The sequence below is a fragment of the Entelurus aequoreus genome, linkage group LG14 (genome assembly GCF_033978785.1).
Source record: "Entelurus aequoreus isolate RoL-2023_Sb linkage group LG14, RoL_Eaeq_v1.1, whole genome shotgun sequence".
NCBI lineage: Eukaryota > Metazoa > Chordata > Actinopteri > Syngnathiformes > Syngnathidae > Entelurus > Entelurus aequoreus.
The window spans coordinates 31,972,507-31,995,769 of NC_084744.1; the positions used below are offsets into that span (position 1 = coordinate 31,972,507).

At 42.8% G+C, this 23,263-nt stretch overlaps 2 protein-coding genes across 2 annotated transcripts in view; both read left to right on the plus strand.

Annotated features, from left to right (window-relative positions):
* Positions 1–23,263, plus strand: part of LOC133664756 (cadherin-12-like) — a 224,916-nt gene that overhangs the window by 23,260 nt on the left and 178,393 nt on the right. The gene's annotated exons all lie outside the window — the stretch shown is intronic.
* On the plus strand, positions 1,130–17,354 carry LOC133664275 (zinc finger protein OZF-like). The gene is made up of 3 exons (XM_062068787.1): positions 1,130–1,301; positions 7,527–8,773; positions 17,264–17,354. Exons 1-3 carry the CDS (start codon positions 1,130–1,132, stop codon positions 17,285–17,287), a joined length of 1,443 nt encoding a protein of 480 aa, XP_061924771.1. The 3' UTR covers positions 17,288–17,354.

The window sequence follows — 23,263 nt, forward strand, 5'->3', positions numbered from 1 at the left end:
TCTGGAGCATCACATTTGTGGGGTCAATTAAACACTCAAAATGGCCAGAAAAAGAGAACTTTCATCTGAAACTCGACAGTCTATTCTTGTTCTTAGAAATGAAGGCTATTCCACAAAATTGTTTGGGTGACCCCAAACTTTTGAACGGTAGTGTACATACATACATACATACATACATACATACATATATATATATATATATATATATATATATATATATATATATATATATATATATATATATATATATATATATATATATATATATATATATATATATATATATATATATATATATATATTTAACGCATGCACTTCCTTTACCTGTTTGATATATTTTATTATTCTAATACAATACATAATATTATTAAAATACTTTGTTATTATTGTATATAATTCTGTTTTGATTAGCAAACAGCAGGTTTCTAATGATATTGCACACTGAGTCTCTCACACTGAATCTTTATTTTGGTATGAAAACCTGCATTTTAATCTTTAATTCAAACATGTTGTATGATAGCATTGTCCTTTCCATCCTTACACTTTCCATCATTGTAACTGAGCTACTGTGTTGAACAATTTCCCTTGTGGATCATTAAAGTTTGTCTAAGTCTAAGTCTAATAAATATGCGTCTGGCATTATTAGTCAAGCAAAAAGCTTGAAACTCGGTTTAAAAGTGAGTTAATTATGGCGATTTCAATAAGAGATAGACGTCATTGGACTAGTGCAGTAAATATGCAGTAAAGGCTTAAATGACGTAATGACGCGCATGACACATCTCGCGAGAACAGAGCAGTACCGTTGTAACGTCAAGTGCGCTAACTGTCGTGAAAGCACATCGACGGAGAAAGAAGGGAACAGAACGCTAATAAGTCAGTCTTATTTTATGTTCTCCAGTTTTTAAATATTTATGTCGTATAAAATGCATCTTTGATTCTTTATTTAGGGATAAGATTGTCTCGGTGCGCGAGAAGCATTTTGCCGCGTTTCGTGCTGACTGAGCTTGTCAGTTAGCTTAGCTCGCTAGTTAGCTTAGCTTGTTAGCTGCTAACAGAAGGCACAGAAGTTATCAACACATCGCTAAGTAGAGATCAAGTGTGAGAGTAAAGTGAAATGTCTACATTACAAATGTTGAGAGCGTTGGTGGATCAGCGACCTAACTGCTGCGTTGGAGAAATATTTGTAGTGTTGGAAAGAACGATAGCAGAATACGAGGCGGAACTTTCTAGAATAAAAGAGGAGAACTATCAACTACTGGACGCTGTTTTCAAGAAACATCGAGTTGTGTTACACAGAACAGGTTTGTTGACTTCTTACTCTCACATGTTTACTAACTTTATATTTGATTATTGACAAGAACGTGACATTTGGAATATAAAGCATACTCACAATGACAGAAAACAAAATGTCGGTTTGCAACTTGCTTAAAGTTACATTTATTTTATTTTTTTATAAAAACATAAATGACTAGCTTATGTTACCATTAGTGGTTTAACAGAACACACACATGCACACATATATACATATATATGTATATATATATATATATATATATATATATATATATATATATATATATATATATATATATATATTATATATATATTTATATATTTATATATATATCCATCCATCTTCTTCCGCTTATCCGAGGTCGGGTCGCGGGGGCAGCAGCCTAAGCAGGGAAGCCCAGACTTCCTTCTCCCCAGCCACTTCGTCTAGCTCCTCCCGAGGCGTTCCCAGGCCAGCCGGGAGACATAGTCACACACCTCCCTAGGGAGGCGTTCGGGTGGCAGATGCCCGAACCACCTTATCTGGCTCCTCTTGATGTGGAGGAGCAGCGGCTTTAGTGTGAGCTCCTCCTGGATGACAGAGCTTCTCACCCTATCTCTAAGGAAGAGCCCCGCCACCCGGCGGAGGAAGCTCATTTCGGCCGCTTGTACCCGTGATCTTGTCCTCTCCCTTAGAGATAGGGTGAGAAGCTCTGCCATCCGGGAGGAGCTCAAAGTAAAGCCGCTGCTCCTCCACATGGAGAGGAGCCAGATGAGGTGGTTCGGGCATCTGGTGAGGATGCCACCCGAACGCCTCCCTAGGTAGGTGTTTAGGGCACGTCCGACCGGCAGGAGGCCACGGGGAAGACCCAGGACACGTTGGGATGATTATCTCTCCTGGCTGACCTGGGAACGCCTCGGGATCCCCCAGGACAGGGGTCGGCAACCTTTACCACTCAAAGAGCCATTTTGGAAAGTTTCACAAATTAAAGAAAACAATGGGAGCCACAAAATTTTTTTGAAAATTTAAAATGAAAAACACAGCATACAAAGTTTAAATTGCTTTGCGCTATGTTAACCAGGGGTCTCTGACACACGCACCGGCACGCATCTCAATATGGAAATTTAATGTTAGTGCGGCCCGCGACTTTTAATGGAGTGGCGCTTTATAGCGTCTTTCTTGCCAACCCCCTCAAATTTCCGGGAGACTCCCAAATTTCAGGACGTGCTGGCACTGCTTTTAGCGCCCTCTACAGTCTGCCCAAACATCGTACCTGCTTGGCCACATGTTGAATGCAGCTTTTGCTTGCTCACGTAAGTGACAGCAAGGCATACTTGTTCAACAGCCACACAGCTTACACTGACGGTAGTCGTACAAAAACAACCTTAACACTGTTACGTTACAAATATGCGCCACACTTTGAACCCACACCAAAAAAGAATGACAATCACATTTCTGGAGAACATCTGCACTGTAACACAACATCAACACAACACAACAAATACCCAGAATCCCATGCAGCCCTAACTCTTCCGCTCAACCTACGCACGGAGAGGGGGGGGGGGGGTTTGATGTGTGGGGGGTTTGGTGGTAGCGGGGGTGTATAATGTAGACCGGAAGAGTTAGGGCTGCATGGGATTCTGGGTATTTGTTGTGTTGTGTTTATGTTGTGTTACGGTGCGGATGTTCTCCAGAAATGTGTTTGTCATTCTTTTTTGGTGTGGGTTCACAGTGTGGCGCATATTTGTAACGTAACAGTGTTAAAGTTGTTTTATACGGCTACCGTCAGTGTAAGCTGTGTGGCTGTTGAGCAAGTATGCCTTGCTGTCGCCTATGTGTGCAAGTAAAAGCAACATATAACATGTGGCCGGGCTGGCAGGCTGTTTGTAAATGCTATAGAGGACAATTAATGCAGTGCCATTAGGGCACGCCCTTGATTAGGTCATTAGAGTGAAAATAGGATAATATTTGCCCTGGGAGATTTCTAGGAGAGGCAGTCTCCTGGGAAAATCGGGGGGGTCGTTAAGTATACTGGGAAAACCGGGAGGGTCGACAAGTATGCAGCTGAGCCGCATCAGAGTGGTCAAAGAGCCGCATGCGGCTCCGGAGCCGCGGGTTGCCGACCCCTGCCCCAGGAGGAGCTGGATGAAGTGGTTGGGGAGAGGAAAGTCTGGGCTTCCCTGCTTAGGCTGCTGCCCCCACGACCCGACCTTGAATAATCGGAAGAAGATGGATGGATGGATGATGGTATTGCCCTAAAATATGAGCCCTCCTTTTAAGGCAACACTTGCCTTAACCTTAAAAAGTACCTTAAAAAGTACAAATTCGAGGCCTGCAAAGTTTGATATCAGTGGCCGCTATACGGAGTCCAAAAAAACGTTTTGGTATATAAAATGTGTGGCCAGTGGCTGCTATAGACAAGGTATACAACACTACTTTTTTCTGCGGGGGAAATCTTTGTGAGCGCCATAGACAGTTGGCCGCTAACACAGGTTTGACTGTATTATAGTTGTTATATTCACGTGTTCATTTATCATGACCAGCCCCCTAAAACCATGTCAACATCTCCCCAACCTTGTTCCATACGTTTGTGCTGGATTGTGATGCAAACATTGTTTGTCCAATTATATCTTGTATGTTATTCCTGTTTTATAATTCATTACCAGCCCCAAAACCTCCTCAAACTTGTCTCTATCGTCTGTGCTACATTTGTGCTGGACTGTGCCGCAAACATTTTTTGTCAAACAATAGTTTTCATGTTAACGTGTTAATATTCATAACCAGCACCCTTTGCCGCCCCCACCACTTTGTCAAAATGTCTCTCAACTTCTACTTGTATTGAATATTTCCATAGTGCATTAAAAACTGTTAAAAACCTTTGAAATATATATTATCTATAATTAGAGCCTTCTAAACATGAAATAACAGCCGTATAGTCACCTTTTCAGTCCTTTCAACCAATATAGTAGCCTGTAGTGTGTTCTTCTATTTACTGATAGCCTGGAGCATCCTCCAAGCATCACCCGGCCACCACAACATGATCACTACGTGGAAATAACCAGACAATACATCTAAATGCGACAACAAATGTCTTTATTTCATATGCATAATTACCGTATTTTCCGGACTATATAGTGTGCCGGTATGTAGGCAACACCCATTAGATTTTAGAAGAAAATATTTTTTCCCATATATTAGGGTTAGGGTTAGGCTTCCCATATATTATAAACCACAGACATATTCGTTGTGAAATGAGTTATTTACACATAAATATTTTATAAATGTCTATTTACATACCTTAGTGCCTGTAACATGGCAGTAAAACGGCCGATTAAACAAAACAGAAGTCATCGTCATGGACCCACTAGCTGCGCAAGCTAACTCTCCAATCAGCTAAACGGACTCAACTCCACGGTGACGTTTTGGCGAATTTACTGAGGAATTTGTGAAACTGACACAATACAAAAAGAATGCCATTGTAAGTTAATAATACTAACACAGGCGCTCGTAAATGCGTTGGCATATTAGCTAATGATGCTAGCTTCATTACATTGCGATATCACGTACAAATATGCATGAAAACACTCCTACAGACATCACACATGGGATGGTTTCTTAAGTAAGAGTTCCATCCATCCATTTTGTACCGCTTATTCCCTTCTGGGTCGCGGGGGGCGCTGGAGCCTATCTCAGCTACAATCGGGCGGAAGGCGGGGTACACCCTGGACAAGTCGCCACCTCATCGCAGGGCCAACACAGATAGACAGACAACATTCACACTCACATTCACACACTAGGGCCAATTTAGTGTTGCCAATCAACCTATCCCCAGGTGCATGTCTTTGGAGGTGGGAGGGGCCTATCCCCAGGTGCATGTCTTTGGAGGTGGGAGGGGCCTATCCCCAGGTGCATGTCTTTGGAGGTGGGAGGGGCCTATCCCCAGGTGCATGTCTTTGGAGGCCGGAGTACCCGGAGGGAACCCACGCAGTCACGGGGAGGCCATGCAAACTCCACACAGAAAGATCCTGAGCCCGGGATTGAACTCACGACTACTCAGGACCTTCGTATTGTGAGGCAGACGCACTAACCCCTCTGCCACCGTGCTGCCCTAAGTAAGAGTTGTTTTAGGTCTATTGTAAAACTTACAAACGTTGCTGTGAACGACTCTGGCTGTCGTCCGGGTTCGCAGGACCATCAAGGAAGGACATTCTTGAGCAGGGTTGTGACTTCTTTATTATTTCAATAAGAAAATGATTTTGCGAGTTGCTTTTCAGCTCCTCTTCCCTGCTCGCTCTTCGGCTCCCTTTTCAGCCGGCCGCGTCTTCTGCGTCTCGCTCTCGGTCGCTTCCTCTCGCGCTCAGCATCCGCTTCTCGCTCCGCTGCATGTCTTGCTGCTTGCTATGCTGCGTGTCTCGCTTCTCGCTCCTCATGCACCGCTGGCTCTCCACCTCTCTCTTCCCCGTCGCTCTCGGCTGCCGTCCCTTTAAACACTGAGAGGGGATTGCTTGATTGTGCTTAGCTGCCCGATCCACGCACCTGCAGTCCATTTGGACGCGGGTCCGCCGGCCACGCCTCCTCGCCGCCATCTTGGAGTGGGTTCGGTGTGCCCTGCCTCATTGTCGGACCGCCGGCCACGCCTCCCCACAGTTGCTTAGAGTGATGGATGAAGAATCCATACGAGTAGAAACGCTATGGATGACTAGAATACCCGATGGCATTCCAACTTCCGGGTCAAAGCTCAGTCCAAACAGAAGGGCAATAAACTAATCTAAAAATGACGCCATGGCACAAACAATAACACACTTATTCAGTGTCTGCTTGTTTTTTTTTTTTTAACTATTTGCATTATGGCCGTCAGCAAAGAAAAATCCTTAAATTAGCCGCACTGTTTTATAAGCCACAAACAAAGAGCGGCTTAAAGTGCGGAATTTACGGTTATGAAAACGGACAATATTGTTTAAGATCACAACATAATCAATATTAAATACATTGTTATTACAAAGTTACAAAACTACAAAGTGCCGCAACAAGAAGGGTGCCTAACGACTCGGCTCACGTCGTCATAACTTTGGAAATCATTAAATCGAAAATGGAATGAATAATGTACAAAATCAACAGCAAAAAACCCCTGGGCACACACTCAAAGAGCGTACAGGACACCGGCTCGGCACAATCTTGGGGATTATGTTTCTACTGCAAACAAAAATACATGACTTGCAGGCCTTGAATTTTCACTTTTTAAGGTCAAGGCAAGTGTTGCCTTAAAGGAGGGCTCAAATTGTAGGGCACCAAGGCAAACATTGTTTTCTTTCCAGGCAGGAAATATAAAAATGTGAGCAAATGTGCTGGGTCAAAAGTATACATACAGCAACGTTAAAATTTGCTTACATGTCCCTTGGCAAGTCTGCTGGAATTGTTGACCACTCCTCTTGACAAAATTGGTGCAGTTCAGCTAAATGTGTTGGTTTTCTGACATGGACTTGTTTCTTCAGCATTGTCCACACGTATAAGTCAGGACTTTGGGAAGGCCATTCTAAAACCTTCATTCTAGCCTGATTTAGCCATTCCTTTACCACTTTTGACGTGTGTTTGGGGTCATTGTCCTGTTGCGCCCAAGACCCAACCTCCGGGCTGATGATTTTAGCTTGTCCTGAAGAATTTGGAGGTAATCCTCCTTTTTCATTGTCCCATTTACTCTCTTTAAAGCAGCAGTTCCATTGGCAGCAAAACAGGCCCAGAGCATAATACTACCACCATGCTTGACGGTAGGCTTGGTGTTCCTGGGATTAAAGGCCTCACCCTTTCTCCTCCAAACATATTGCTGGGTATTGTGGCCAAACAGCTCAGTTTTTGTTTCATCTGACATCGCATGGACAAAGATAAGACCTTCTGGAGGAACATTCTGTGGTCAGAATTATTATGTTCCTTACAAGTGTATGTAAACTTTTGATCGTGACTGTATCCTAGTCACGCCCGTTGTGTCCTTGGGCAAGACACTTCACCCTTGCTCCTGATGGCTGCTGGTTAGCGCCTTGCATGGCAGCTCCCGCCATCAGTGTGTGAATGTGTGTGTGAATGGGTGAATGTGGAAATACTGTCAAAGCGCTTTGAGTACCTTGAAGGTAGAAAAGCGCTATACAAGTATACCGTAACCCATTTATCATTTATTTATGTTGGTGCTGGACAATGTCTCATATGACAGAGCAAAACTGGCCTTTTCTAAAGCTTGGGTTTGTCTTCTCGTGTTCCGCAGACGTCGATGATGAGCAGGAGGAAGAACCACCACTCTTTTGCATAAACAAGGAAGAAGAGGTGCCCCAGCCTCCAAACATTAACAATGAAGAGGAGGTACCACAGCCCCAATACATTAAAGAGGAAGAGGAGGAACACAGCATCAGTCAGGAGGGAGATCATATTGAAGGACTGGTGGAGTTCCCAGTGACTGGTGTCCCTGTGAAGAGTGAAGATGATGAGGTCAAAGGTGAAAGTGAGGAGAAGAGAGAGGCGGAGCCTCCAAGCAGCAGCTCAACACAACACATGACAACAGAAGCTGATGGAGACCACTGTGGAGGATCACAAGCAGACAAGCTCTTAGCTCCTCTATCAGATAGTGAGGACACAACGTCACACTCTCCTGACACTAAAGATGAAAGGACATGGGACCCTGACAACTTTTACTGGAAATGTTCTCACTGTGACAAAAGTTTTGGCCTCAGAAAGTCTCTAAATAGACACATGAAAAATCACACTGGAGAGAAACCATTTCCGTGCTCGGCGTGTAATCAAGTATTCAGCATAAAAGCAGACCTGATAAAACACGCAAGAATACACACTCAAGAGAAACCTTTTCCTTCTTCAGTGTGTGACGAACCTTTCACATGGAGTGAAAGTTTGAAAAGACACATAAGAAGACACCCTGGAGTGAAACTATTTTTCTGTTCGGTGTGTGGGGCAGGTTTTGTTAAAAAGGACAGTTTGAATAAACATATGACAACACACACGGGAGAAAAACCTTTTTCCTGCGCAACCTGTGGCATGTGTTTTTCAAGGAAGGACAGTTTGAGAGAGCACACAAGAAGACACACCGGAGAAAAACCTTTTCCCTGCTCAACCTGTGGTTTATGTTTTTCCAGGAGGGACCGATTGAAAGAGCACACAAGAACGCACACTGGAGAAAAACCTTTTTCCTGCTCCGTGTGTGATTCAAATTTTGGCCGAGGTGATTATTTGAAAATCCACATGAGAATGCACACTGGAGAAAAACCTTTCTCCTGTACAACCTGTGGTTTATGTTTTACAAGGAAGAGCAGTTTGAATTATCACACGAGAATACACACTGGGGGGAAAGTGCTGAGTTGCAGTGTGTGTGATGAAAAATTCTCTCATGAGTACCAACTCAGCAAACACAAGTGTGCTGGTGAGAACAGCGGCAGTAAAATAGAAAAGCGCTCCGCAGACCTCCACCAGGATCCGGATGTTGATCAGGACCAACACCGAAATGTAATCACTTGTTCCTTATCCCATTTCTGACATGTCCTGAAAGTTGCACTGATGTCCAACCATACTTTTGTTTTATTTTGTTATGATGCAAACTACCTGCCTGACTATCAAACATAGTTACTTTTAGGTACTTTTCAATTACTTCAATGGCAAACATGAAAATATGTTTCTTAGTTACACATCCTGGAAAACAACATCCACACAACAGTTTATATTTATTAGACTTAGACTTCCTTTTATTGTCATTCAAATTTGAACTTTACAGCACAGATAAGAACGCAGTTTGGTTGCATTAGCTCGTGGTAGTGCAGGATAAAAGAGCAATAAGGTGCAGATATAAATAAATAGATTACTGTACAGATAAATATATTGCACTTTTGCATATGCATCCACGTTTATGGATGTATGTTATATTGTCCTTATATTCCAGCGAGTTAATCCATTTTGGGGGTTAATTATGCACACCTTTTTGTCACGGCCCGGGCGCCCTCATCTGTGCGCTCTGCTGATTACGCCTCCAAGAGCGCACCTTCGCGTGTCAGTCCTGCTGCAGCCGGCAGCTTCAGTCAATCTTCGGCAATCGGCACACCTGAAGTTGATCAGAGGTCCTGCCTTCAAAAGCCTGCACAACCTGCTACTCCGGGCCGGAACGTAGTCTTCGGTTCGAGTACACTACCCCTTCGTTCCCGAGTTTCGAGCTGTGCGCCTCGTCTCACCCCGCGTTTCCTCTGCTTCCCTGACTGCCTCTTGGATCTCGACATCCCGCTTGGACACGGACCTTCTTCGCCCCGCTATAGCGCCCCGACTTCCTGCCTGCTCACGGACGTCCGAGCTCTGCTGTGTCCCTCCTGATCTTCCGCCTCTCGCTCAACACTACCGGTCACACTCAACAGCTAATCTCCACACAAAGTCACACACCATACACACTTTGGATCTAGTCACACTCCATTCACTCGTTTATTTAGATTATTGCTTGTTATTATATATGTACAGTATATATTGTGTATATATATATATAACATCATAGAGTAAAATACTACGCCCCCTTGTGGTCTGTGCCGTCTACTCCCCCCGTACATGTGACCTTGTAGAATAAGATATCTGTTTTTCTTGAATAATGCTCTGAATCTTTGAGACGGCACACCTGTTCCAAGTTGCCAGTCAGGCCCTTTTGTCAGTGCTGGATCATTGCTTGCCCTTGCTTAGTGATCGTTGTTTCGCTTGTGCTTGTAATGGCAAGTTTCCTGTACACTTCCCAGCTGCACTATTTCTACCTTGTTATTGAGTATTGACTTTATTGACGTAAAGTAAAGTGAACCACCGAACGTAACAATAACAATGTACAGTATTAACCTTGGAGACTGAACTTCTACGGTATCTCCCCCCAGCTGCTTCTTTGTCATACACACCATCAGCAGCTTGTACATACTTTCATGGATACGTGTTTGCCTTTTAGACGTTGTTTTAACATTATCTGCTGTATCAGGACAAGAAAACTTGTAATGTTGTGTTCGTAAGTCTTGAGTAAGATGATAAAAGTGATATTAGACAATCAGACACTGTTTTTATGCTAATAGGCCATGTTATTCTTAAATGATCTATTAAATTTATTTCATGGTAAGCATATATATATACTTATGTATACATCTATACATACATATGTATACATATATGTATATTTATTTATAAACAATAAGTATCACTGTTGGCGTTAATGCATTTTTTAATGTATTTTTACGAATTGAAATAAAAAAGGATTCGCATTTCTGGATTATTTTTTTTTTTACTGACCCTGCCTTCTCCGTGTCAAAACATTTTTTTTAAATCCATAATCGCATTGTGCCTGTGTTTTATATTATTTATATTTGCCGGTGTCGTGCGAAATTCTGTATCCCTGAAATATTCTGTATCCCCTGCCGCGGGAAAGAGCATTTGGGCGGAGCTCTGTTCGGGGCGGTATGGCTCGGTCGGTAGAGTGGCCGTGCCAGCAACTTGAAGGGTTCCAGGTTTGATTCCCGCTTCTGCCAACCTAGTCAACTTCCGTTGTGTCCTTGGGCAAGACACTTTACCCACCTGCTCCCAGTGCCACCCACACTGGTTTAAAAATGTAACTTAGATATTGGGTTTCACTATGGAAAGCGCTTTGAGTCACTAGAGAAAAGCGCTATATAAATATAATTCACTTCACTTGACTTCCTTGTTCAGACAGTGGCAGCATTTCCATGTTATTAGCGATGTCAATGATACAAAATGTGGATTCTTACGATCATGCTTTGATTGTCAAAAATGTTGTTGGTGTAACATGTGACATTCCTACCCCAATAAATGCTTTTGATCATATGTACATGATGTGTTGTACTTGTATTCACATCACTGCTTCTCTATTGTATACCTGTCATGATGCAGAAGGGTTGATCAGCCTACATATTTTATGGAAATTACATTAATAACATCCTGTAATTTGGTTTATTATTTCATCTTCTGATAGATTATATAGTGTACATGCGGTAAAGTCTGCAAGAACATCCATGGCTTAAACATCCACCAAGCGAGGAAGAAGTGCCTGATGGGAGCAGAAGCAACACAACGCACAGGTGTTACACCTGGTGAGACGCAGGAGGTGCCAGGCCCGGAGTCACCCCATAGTGCCCAGAACCTCCATGTGTTGCAAACTGCTCCCTCAAGCATCAAGTCTGAACGGAGGCGGATCAAGTGGCCTGCAGCTAGCATGACCTCACTCTGGAAGCAACTCGATGACGATGTCGACCAAATTCTGGAGGCAACGGCGAAGGGAGAAACCGACGGGAAGCTGCAAGCTATGACAACAATCATTGTCAGCATTGCAGCTGAACGGTTCGGCGAGGAGGAGAAGAGAAGCTCCGGAACCACGTACTCAAAGAACCACAGAGCTGTAAGGATCCACAACATTAGGCATTAGATGAAAGCGCTGAAGTTCCAGTACAAGGCGGCAGGACATGAGGAACGCACTGGCCTGGCCCTGCTGATGTGCATCCTTCGTAAAAAGATCAGAATTCTCCGTCGGGCAGAGTGGCATCGGAGGCGGCGACGCGAGAGGGCACGTAAACGTGCTGCTTTCATCGCTAACCCCTTCAAGTTCACGAAGGATTTGCTGGGACAGAAGCGCAGTGGCAAACTGGCCTCCTCGCAGGAAGACATAGATCAACATCTGAAGCAGACGTACAGTGACCCCGCAAGAGAGCAGGAGTTGGGAGAGTGTAACAACCTCATAGACCCCCCTGAACCAGAAATGCAGTTTGATATGTCGGAGCTGCAGCTAAAGGAAGTCAGGGAGGTTGTCCGCAGAGCGAGGGCAAGCTCTGCACCGGGACCGAGCAGCACTTCATACAAAGTGTATAAGAACTGTCCCAAACTCCTGCAGCGTCTTTGGAAAATCCTGCGAGTCTTCTGGAGAAGGGGGAGGATCCCTGAGCAATGGCGAGTGGCAGAAGGGGTATGGATCCCAAAGGAGGAAAACTCCACTCAGCAGGACCAGTTCCGCATCATCTCCCTGCTGTGCGTTGAGGCAAAGGTTTTCTTCAGCGCTGTTTCCAAACGACTGTGTACCTACCTGGCAAAGAACACCTACATCAATACATCTGTCCAGAAAGGCGGCATTTCAGGAATGTCAAGATGTATGGAGCATACCCGTGTGGTGACGCAGCTCATTCAGGAGGCTCGAGAGAACAAGGGCAACCTATCAGTACTGTGGCTTGACCTGGCAAACACATTCGGCTCCATTCCGCACAAGCTCGTTCAACTCACTCTGATGAAACATCATGTACCCAGCAGGTGTAGAGATCTCATTGCTGATTAGTACGGCAATTTCAGGATGAGGGTCTCTTCCGGACCAACGACATCCAGTTGGCACAAAGTGGAGATTGGTATTATCACAGGGTGTACTATCTCTGTGACACTGTTCTCACTAGCCATGAACATGCTCACCAAGTCTGCTGAGCCAGAGTGCAGAGGGCCCCGCACAAATTCCGGACAAAGGCAACCACCCATCAGGGCATTCATGGATGACCTCACAGTCATGACAGAATCAGTCCCAGGCTGCCGTTGGATTCTGAAGGGACTTGAAAAGTTGGTGGAGTGGGCCCGGATGCGTTTCAAACCCGCCAAATCCAGATCAATGGTGCTGAAGAAGGGGAAGGTGGAGGACAAGTTCCGGTTTAACATCACAGGCACGGCCATTCCAACTATCTCAGAGAAGCCAGTCAAGAGCTTGGGCAAGGTTTTTGACTGCTCTTTGAGAGACACAACCTCCATCCAGTTGACATGCGCTGAGTTGGATGGCTGGCTGAAATCCGTGGACAAGTCAGGCTTACCTGGGAAGTTTAAAGCCTGGATTTACCAGCATGGCATTCTTCCCAGGATCCTGTGGCCCCTCCTCATCTACTCGTTCCCCATCTCGACAGTTGAGATCCTAGAACGGAGGGTCAGCAACCACCTCCGGAGATGGCTGGAGCCTGAGTAGCATTGCACTCTACGGGAACAGCAACAAACTGCAGTTGCCTTTCAAATCCTTGGAGGAGGAATTTAAGGTAACTAGAGCCAGAGAAGTGGTACAGTACAGGGACTCAAGTGATCCAAAGGTGGCCAAAGCAGGGATCCAAGTGAGGACTGGCAGGAAATGGAGGGCAGAGGAAGCAGTTCAAGAGGCAGATGCAAGGCTGCGACATAGGAGCCTGGTTGGAGCAGTCACACGGGGTCGAGCTGGGCTAGGATCCTTTCCAACTCCCCAACTGAACACTGGGCAAGGCAAGGCAACTTTATTTGTATAGCGCTTTTCATACACAAGGCAGACCCAAAGTGCTTCACAGACAACAAAGTGAAATGAAAGAAAACAAAAGCAAAACTAAAATGCAGACAACAAAAACAAAAACACTGCGGACGTCAAAAGTCAAAAGATTAAAATATTTAGCTGAAAGCTAAGGTGAACATAAAAGTCTTCAGTCTAGTTTTAAAAGTAGTCATAGTTGGGGAAAGTCTGACATCTTCAGGAAGTTTATTCCAGCTATTTGTTGCATAGTGACTGAATGATGCTCTCCCTTGATTTGAGTTTACTCTTGGAACCGCTAACAGATTGGTCTCAGAAGATCTTAGTGATCTAGAGGGCTTATATAGTGGGAGCATATCAGTGATATACTTGGGCCCTAGACCATGTAGTGATTTATATGTGAGCAGGAGAATTTGGAAATCAATTCTCTGATGTACAGGGAGCCAATGTAAGGATTTAAGAATTGCTGTAATGTGCTCACATTTTTTGGTCTTTGTTAGAACTCTAGCAGCAGCGTTCTGAACAAGCTGTAGCTGCCTGGCAGTTTTTTTGGGAAGACCTGCAAGGAGACCATTACAATAGTCTAGCCTACTGGTAATAAAGGCATGTACAAGTTTTTCAAAGTCTTGAGCTGACATGAGCCCTCTAAGTCTTGTTACATTTTTGTTACTGATTTGATGTGACTGTCGAAATGTAAATCAGAATCTAAAATAACCCCAAGATTTCTGGCTTTATTTGAGGTTTTCAGGGACAGTGATTGAAGGTGTTGGACGACTTTAAACCTTTCTTTTTTAGCACCAAAAACAATTATCTCAGTTTTATCTTCATTTAGTTGTAGGAAATGTTGGCACATCCAGTGTTTGACTTGCTCAATGCACTGGCACAGAAGATCTATGGGGCGATAGTCATTTGGTGATAGCGCTACATAGAATTGGGTGTCATCGGCATAGCAATGATGGTCAATGTTATTATTTTGCATGCTTTGTCCTAGTGGGAGCATACAGATGTTAAATAAAGTCGGCCCCAAGATTGAACCTTGGGGGACTCCACACGTTACGTTGGTTGGTTCTGATTCAAAATCACCAATGGAAACAAAATAGTTCCTATCTTGTAGATATGACTTGAACCAGCTTAAAACTGTGCCTGAGATCCTAGGGGGAAGAAAGGCCGACGTCTTGTTCAGGATGAGGTGAGAGCGGCAGTGGAGGAGACAAGAACCTGCAAGGCTGTTGGAATGAAGCAACAGGGAGCTTGGACAAGATGGGACAATGCGGTTGACAGGAGAGTGACCTGGGCTGAGCTTTGGAAAGCCGAGCCGCAACGCATCAAATTTCTCATCCAGGCAGTGTATGACGGGCTCCCAAGCCCTTCAAACCTGCACACATGGGGCATAGCAGAGACACCAGCATGCCCACTGTGCTCCAAGCGAGGAAACCTGGAACACATCCTCAGTTGCTGTACAAGGGCACTTGGAGATGGAAGGTACAGGTGGAGGCATGACCAAGTCCTGAAGACCATCGCTGAAGCCATTAGCACAGGACTGGCATGGGCAAAACAGTTCCACCCCTCCAAGAAAACCATCGCCTTTGTCAGAACTGGGGACACGCCAACTCCTGCTAGTAGAACATCAGCAGGCATCCTGACGTCTGCAAAAGACTGGCAGTTGTTGGTGGACCTTGAAAACCAGCTGAAGTTCCCCAGCCACATCGCAGTCACCACCCTGCGACCAGACATTGTCCTTGTGTCTGAGTCCACCAAACAAGCTGTGCTGCTGGAGCTGACAGTCCCGTGGGAAGATCGCCTCGAAGGAGCCTTCGAGAGGAAGCTCTCCAAGTATGCAGGACTGGTCAGTGACTGTCAACAGGCTGGTTGGAGAGCAAGGTGTTTCCCTGTGGAGGTTGGATGCAGAGGATTTGCAGCCCGTTCCTTGGTCAGAGCCTTCAGCAGTTTGGGCATCGATGGAGAGAGAAAGAGGAGAGCCATCCGCAGTACCACCGAAGCGGCGGAAAGGGCCTCGAGATGGTTGTGGCTCAAAAGAGGAGATCCTTGGAGTCATGGTAGCTAGCTAGCCATCTGGACACAAGCCGGGGGATTTGATCACCCCCGGTTGGGTCGCTTGGAGGAGGGCGTATGACCAGTTGAGAGACCCGAAACGCCCGGTGAATCCAAGAGGTCACTGAGGATGTGTCCAGACTAAGCATCAGTAGATGTATGTACACAGCAGTATTCTTTCTTTCTTTTTTTTAGTTCATTTCGAGCATGAACACACTTACAGTATAGTACATCACACAATGTCATATCATTTCTCTTTACATCATGTCCGAAAAGGAGTAGGAAGAAGCAAAGCTTATTTATTCCTACCTTTTTCTCACTTCAGAGTGTTTACAGATACATATGTTCATTTACTGACTACTTTTTGTTACACAATTACAGTCGTGGTCAAAAGTTTACATACACTTGTAAAGAACATCATGTCATGGCTGTCTTGAGTTTCCAATCATTTCTACAACTCTTATTTTTTGTGAGAGTGATTGGAGCACATGCTTGTTGGTCACAAAAAACATTCATGAAGTTTGCTTCTTTTATGCATTTATTATGGGTCTACTGGAAATGTGAGCAAATGTGCTGAGTCAAAAGTATACATACAGCAATGTAGTTTGCTCACTGCAGCAGCTGCAGTGAGCAAACTCGTCCACTAGATGGCGCTATAGCACAAACAATAACACACTTATTCAGTGTTTGTTTGTTTTTTTGTTTTGTTTTTAAATATTTGCATTTGGGCCGTCAGCGAAGAAAAATCCATAAATTAGCTGCACCATTTTATAAGCCGCAGGGCTCAAAGCGTAGGAAAAAAAAGCGGTTTATTGTCCGGAATTTTCAGTAATCTAATTTAGCTACTTTCAAATAATATAATCAGTAAAGTAACAAAGGTGTTTTTTTTAAGGAGTAATCAGATAACTTGTATATCTTATTCCACCAAAATAATCACTGTAGTGCTCCCCGAAGAACCTGGACTCACTGATGCCTCATTTTCGGGTATGTGAAATTGTGTTTTTTTAACATTAATTTTCACGTCAAAACATCACTTGCGTGTATTTTGAATGAGATATGCATAAAAATAGGACATAAACTAAATTAATTCGTAATAAAAAGTATTATAAGAGCTGTTTGTCTATTTTATGGAGGGACGTAGTTAATCATAGAACTGGCACCCAATGTTAGTAAAAAAGTATTGCTTTTGAATCGAGAATCGGTTCTGAATTGAATCGTGTGGTGCCAAAGATTCACAGCCCCAGTAGCCAGCGAGAAGGTATATTTTGGACCTGACGGATTGTAAACAGAGGTCAAAACACTGGAAATATATTACCCGAGGGGGCGTGGCTACAGGAGACTTGTAGAATGTTATAGATGTTAAAGAATTTGACCTGACATAATCAGTGATAGTAAATGATCTCGTAAAAACTCTGTGGTACATTACATGAGACATGTACGTGTGAAAAAGACAGCCAGAAGGGGTTAATAAATGACAATAAATCTAAATGTCAAATATATTGTAGAAATGCACCCAATTTGCAGGAAATGTAGTCTTGATTTTCAAAATGTTCTGTCGGGGTTTGCGTGGCAGCATTTCCTGCTGATAGAAATGTTTCAATTTTTTTTCCTTAATGTTCCTTTTTTTTCCCTCAAAGGGTGCTCACATGCCTGTACTTTAGACCAGACCAGTGTCCTACAGGCGTCAACAATTAAATTATCCTAAGCAGGAGGAGCCACAGCCCCCCAACCTCAAAGATGAAGAAAAAGAACTCTGCATCAGTCAGGAGGGAGAGCATATTGAAGGACTGGTGGAGTTCCCAGTGACTGGTGTCCCTGTGAAGAGTGAAGATGATGAGGTCAAAGGTGAAAGTGAGGAGAAGAGAGAGGCGGAGCCTCCAAGCAGCAGCTCAACACAACACATGACAACAGAAGCTGATGGAGACCACTGTGGAGGATCACAAGCAGACCAGCTCGTAGCTCCACTATCAGATAGTGAGGACACAACGTCACACTCTCCTGACACTGATGATGAAGACTCTAAAGATGATAAGACATGTCACACTGACAACACTCACTTCAAATGTTCTGATAAAACCTTTAAATACCATAGTCTTCTGAAAGCACATATGAGAAGACACCAGAGGTGGGACCAAGTCATTGTTTTGCAAGTCATAAGTAAGTCTCAAGTCTTTGCCCTCAAGTCCCGAGTCAAGTCCAAAGTCAAGACTGGAAAGTCTTAAGTCACGTCCCAAGTCCTGCATTTTGAGTTTCGAGTCCTTTCAAGTCATTTTAACCACGGACTAATATATTTACACAGAGTGTGTATGCTTTTAAACCGCTGTATTTATTTATTAAAACAAGTGCATTTGAAATAGCAGGTAAAAAATAGTGCTGATAATGCACTTCATACTAGCACTATTAACTAGTCATTTTAAACATTTAACTCATTCCTTTACAGAATAAACACATTTGAAAAAACAAGTGCAACTGTACTTATTTGCACAAAAGTGTATTTCCGTGGCATATTACATTGTAACTAGTTCCACAGCAGTTTTTATCCTGTTCTTACCTTATCTCATTGATCTCATCTCATACTGTATGTGTGTTTATGTGTGCGTACACATGAAAAACATAACAAATACATGAACATAACAATGAACAGAGTTGTACTTTTTAGATGTCAGGGCCCTATGCAATATGTACACATATTCTTAATATAGTATACATTTTAACTGACCTTTATTTGACTATGTTTGTCTTTTTGTAGGTGGCTAAAATATGCGGTGCTGATGACCGCCGTCTAACGTTACGTTACTGTGTGTGATACATTGACTAACGTAACATTATATGTAGGTACCTCATGCAACCCTGCTTAAAAAAAAATCACTTGACAAAAAGTATGAGTAAGGTAGCGAACTGCAGTGGACGCAACAGATTGCCGTGTTTGCAATGACGTTATAACCATAGACATCTTATAAGTAGACGCAGCATTGGCTGCTGTGACGAGAGAAATTCGGCCACCATCTTGAAGTGGTGATGAGCCGGCGAGCAGCCTAAACTGACAGTTGACAGGTAGAAAACAAAGATGCGTTTTTCTACTCAAATGAGCGGACTGTTGAAAATAGGAATCGGGGGATTACTTTTCACAAGTAAGATTTAACATTAACGTACAATTGGTTGTATTTTGTGAAAAGAATATTACCACAGAGTTGAGAAGCAGCAAAGATCTTCAATATTTGTATGTGAAAATCACAAATAAATCTTCTGGGGGAGGATGACCCCCCTACAGGGGTTTGGTTTACAAACTTTTAGCCCCACTGTTAAGTGTAATACTGTTGTACGCCCTTACCCAATGTGTCCATTAGAGGGCAGTGTTTACCTCCGTGTTATCTGACACCTATACTTCCTGTTCCGGTGTCATATGTCATGAGTCATTCTGTGTGTTGAGCGGCAACACGTTACGATGCTGCCGCTACAATAAATATTCCTACAAGGCTAAAGAGAAAATGTGTCTGACGAGAGTTTGAATACATCTTGAGCTCAACAGGTTATGGGCCCAGTCACACAAGTTTAGAGCAACAACAAGGTAACAGAAGTAAGAAGAACTGTTAGCCAAGAGAAGCTACTAGACTAGCCAGGATAAAGATGGCGCCGAGAGAACCCCGCGAAAATTGAGGACTCTAAAAGCCACAGCCTGAGCAACGTTTTGGAGATGGCAAACTATAAAAAAAAGAATAATAATAATAAAGGTGAAAATGGCCAGAGCAGGAACGCTACACCAGCAGATTGTCTTCGATGGAACAGAAGATAAGTATGATCTATGGCAGGGGTCACCAACCTTTTTGAACCAAGAGCTACTTCTTGGGTACTGATTAATGTGAAGGGCTACCAGTTTGATACACACTTATATAAATTGCCAGAAATAGCCAATTTGCTCAATTTACCTTTAACTCTATGTTATTATTAATAATTAATGATATTTACACTTAATTGAACGGTTTAAAAGAGGAGAAAACACGAAAAAAATGACAATTAAATTTTGAAACATAGTTTATCTTCAATTTCAACTCTTTAAAATTCAAAATTCAACCGAAAAAAAGAAGAGAAAAACTAGCTAATTCAAATGTTTTTGAAAGAATTAAATTTATGGAACATCATTAGTAATTTTTCCTGATTAAGATTAATTTTAGAATTTTGATGACATGTTTTAAATAGGTTAAAATCCAATCTGCACTTTGTTAGAATATATAATAAATTGGACCAAGCTATATTTCTAACAAAGACAAATCATTATTTCTTCTAGATTTTCCAGAACAAAAATTTTAAAAGAAATTCAAAAGACTTTGAAATAAGATTTAAATTTGATTCTACAGATTTTCTAGATTTGCCAGAATAATTTTTTTGAATTTTAATCATAATAAGTTTGAAGAAATATTTCACAAATATTCTTCGTCGAAAAAACAGAAGCTAAAATGAAGAATTAAATTAAAAGGTATTTATTATTCTTTACAATAAACTTTTTTTTTTTACTTGAACATTGATTTAAATTGTCAGGAAAGAAGAGGAAGGAATTTAAAAGGTAAAAAGGTATATGTGTTTAAAAATCCTAAAATCATTTTTAAGGTTGTATTTTTTCTCTAAAATTGTCTTTCTGAAAGTTATAAGAAGCCAAGTAAAAAAAATTATGAAATTATTTAAACAAGTGAAGACCAAGTCTTTAAAATATTTTCTTGGATTTTCAAATTCTATTTGAGTTTTGTCTCTCTTAGAATTAAAATGTCAGGCAAAGCGAGACCAGCTTGCTAGTAAATAAATAAAATTTAAAAAATAGAGGCAGCTAACTGGTAAGTGCTGCTATTTGAGCTATTTTTAGAACAGGCCAGCGGGCGACTCATCTGGTCCTTACGGGCTACCTGGTGCCCGCGGGCACCACGTTGGTGACCCCTGATCTATGGTAAACACGATTCTTTAGCCGTTTAAACATTCTGAAGCTAAAAGACACCATTTTGAGAGAGCCCGCTGGCGAGGCTGCCATAGCTGCAGATCCAGCGAAGAATGCAGATTGTTATGCTCAACTAGTAAATGCACTAGATCAGGGGTCGGCAACCCAAAATGTTGAAAGGGCCATATTGGACCAAAAATACAAAAAAAAATCTGTCTGGAGCCGCAAAAAATTAAAAGCCATATTACATGTGTCATGAGATATAAATTTAATTAAGAGGACTTAAAGGAAACTAAATGACCTCAAATATACCTACAAATGAGGCATAATGATGCAATATGTTCATATCGCTAGCCTAAATAGCATGTTAGCATCGATTAGCTTGCAGTCATGCAGTGACCAAATATGTCTGACTAGCACTCCACACAAGTCAATAACATCAACAGTGTGGTGGACAAAATGAGACAGAAAAAGTGGCATAAAACACGTCCTAGAAAGTCGGAGAAAGTTATACATGTAAACAAACTATACGGTGCGTTGAAGGACCGCCAAAATAAGTAGGACAAAACGGCGCTCGCCAAATACTCGAATCAGTGAAGCATGTTTAATATAAACAGTGTGATTTATAACAATTAGGGAGGTTTGTGTCATGTTTGTCCTCCTACAGAAACCATACTGAAACAAAAAAATTGATTTTTTTCCCCCCACATCTTTTTCCATTCTTCATACATTTTTGAAAAATCTCCAGAGAGCCACTAGGGCGGCGCTAAAGAGCCGCATGCGGCTCTAGAGCCGCGGGTTGCCGACCCCCGCACTAGATGATTGATTGATTGATTGATTGATTGATTGATTGATTGATTGAGACTTTTACTAGTAGGTTGCACAGTGAAGTACATATTCCGTACAATTGACCACTAAATGGTAACACCCGAATAAGTTTTTCAACTTGTTTAAGTCGGGGTCTACTTAAACGGATTCATGATACAGATATATACTATCAGATATATACTATCATCATAATACAGTCATCACACAAGATAATCACATTGAATTATTTACATTATTTACAATCAGGGGTGTGGAGGGGGGGTGGGGTTGGATATGGACAGCAAGTAGTGGACATAGAGAGAGAGAGAGAGAGAGAGAGAGAGAGAGAGAGAGAGAGAGAGAGAGATCAGAAGGCATAAGAAAAAGTATCTGCATTTGATTGTTTACATTTGATTATTAGCAATCCGGGGAGGGTGTTAGTTTAGGGTTGTAGCTGCCTGGAGGTGAACTTTTATTGCGGTTTTGAAGGAGGATAGAGATGCCCTTTCTTTTATACCTGTTGGGAGTGCATTCCACATTGATGTGGCATAGAAAGAGAATGAGTTAAGACCTTTGTTAGTTCGGAATCTGGGTTTAACGTGGTTATTGGAGCTCCCCCTGGTGTTGTGGTTGTGGCGGTCATTTACGTTAAGGAAGTAGTTTGACATGTACTTCGGTATCAGGGAGGTGTAGCGGATTTTATAGACTAGGCTCAGTGCAAGTTGTTTAACTCTGTCCTCCACCTTGAGCCAGCCCACTTTGGAGAAGTGGGTAGGAGTGAGGTGGGATCTGGGGTGGAGGTCTAGAAGTAACCTGACTAGCTTGTTCTGGGATGTTTGGAGTTTAGATTTGAGGGTTTTGGAGGTGCTGGGGTACCAGGAGGTGCATGCGTAATAAGCGTGATAAGAGCCTATCCTTGATAAGACATGACGCCGCAGATGATGGAAGGAAAGCCTTGAAATTATTAAGAGAACATTATTCTGGAAAGAGCAAGCCCAGGATTCGAAACCTGTACACTTCATTGACCACCATAAAAACGGAAGGGAATGAGACTATGACTGATTATATGATAAGGGCTGAGAATATAATTACAGCTCTTCGTGATGCAGGAGAGAACATGAGTGACGGGCTGCTTGTGGCCACCATTTTGAATAGACTGCCAGACTCATTCAGACCACTGGCTGTCCACGTTACACAAAATGAGGACAACGTGACATTTAAGGACTTCAAGAGAAGACTGAGGGTTTATGAACAATCCGAGAAGATGAGGACAACCGGACCTGCAGACAGTGTGATGAAGCCTAGCACAAAGCAAAGCAAACAAGGCACCAAGACACACTGGAAGGAAGGGGAAGCCACTCCGACATGTTACAAATGTGGAGAAAAAGGACATATCAGAACCAGGTGTACCAAGAAAGTGTGGTGCAGTCACTGCAAGAGTAACACACACGCAGAGTCTCTATGCAGGAAAAAGGGAAAAGAAGGAGACAGAAAAGTTGCAGAAGAAGAGGAGGACATTGACGACGAGGATCAATGTTTCATGGCCAAGCATGCAACAGACGAGAGGACATCTGTCAACGTGAAGAAGAAAGGGATAATGATGGACGCCGGAGCGACATCTCATATTGTGAACGACATCGCCAAGTTCAAGAGCTTTCACAACACATTCCAACCCGACACCCATTCTATCGAGCTGGCGGATGGGACCGAGTACAGTGGGACGGCGCAACGCAGAGGGACGGCGCTGATCTATCTGCTAGACCAGTGTTTTTCAACCTTTTTTGAGCCAAGGCACACTTTTTGCGTTGAAAAAATGCGGAGGCACACCACCAGCAGAAATCATTAAAAAACGAAACTCAGTTGACAGTAAAAAGTCGTTGTCGCAAGTGTTGGATATGAATTCAAA

Excerpts from the sequence above, each read along its gene's own strand:
- LOC133664275 (XM_062068787.1), top strand. The coding sequence starts at position 1,130 with ATGTTGAGAGCGTTGGTGGATCAGCGACCTAACTGCTGCGTTGGAGAA. Across the intron at positions 1,302-7,526 it reads AGTTGTGTTACACAGAACAG|ACGTCGATGATGAGCAGGAG; the intron begins GTTTGTTGACTT and ends CGTGTTCCGCAG. Across the intron at positions 8,774-17,263 it reads ATCAGGACCAACACCGAAAT|GGTGCTCACATGCCTGTACT; the intron begins GTAATCACTTGT and ends TTTCCCTCAAAG.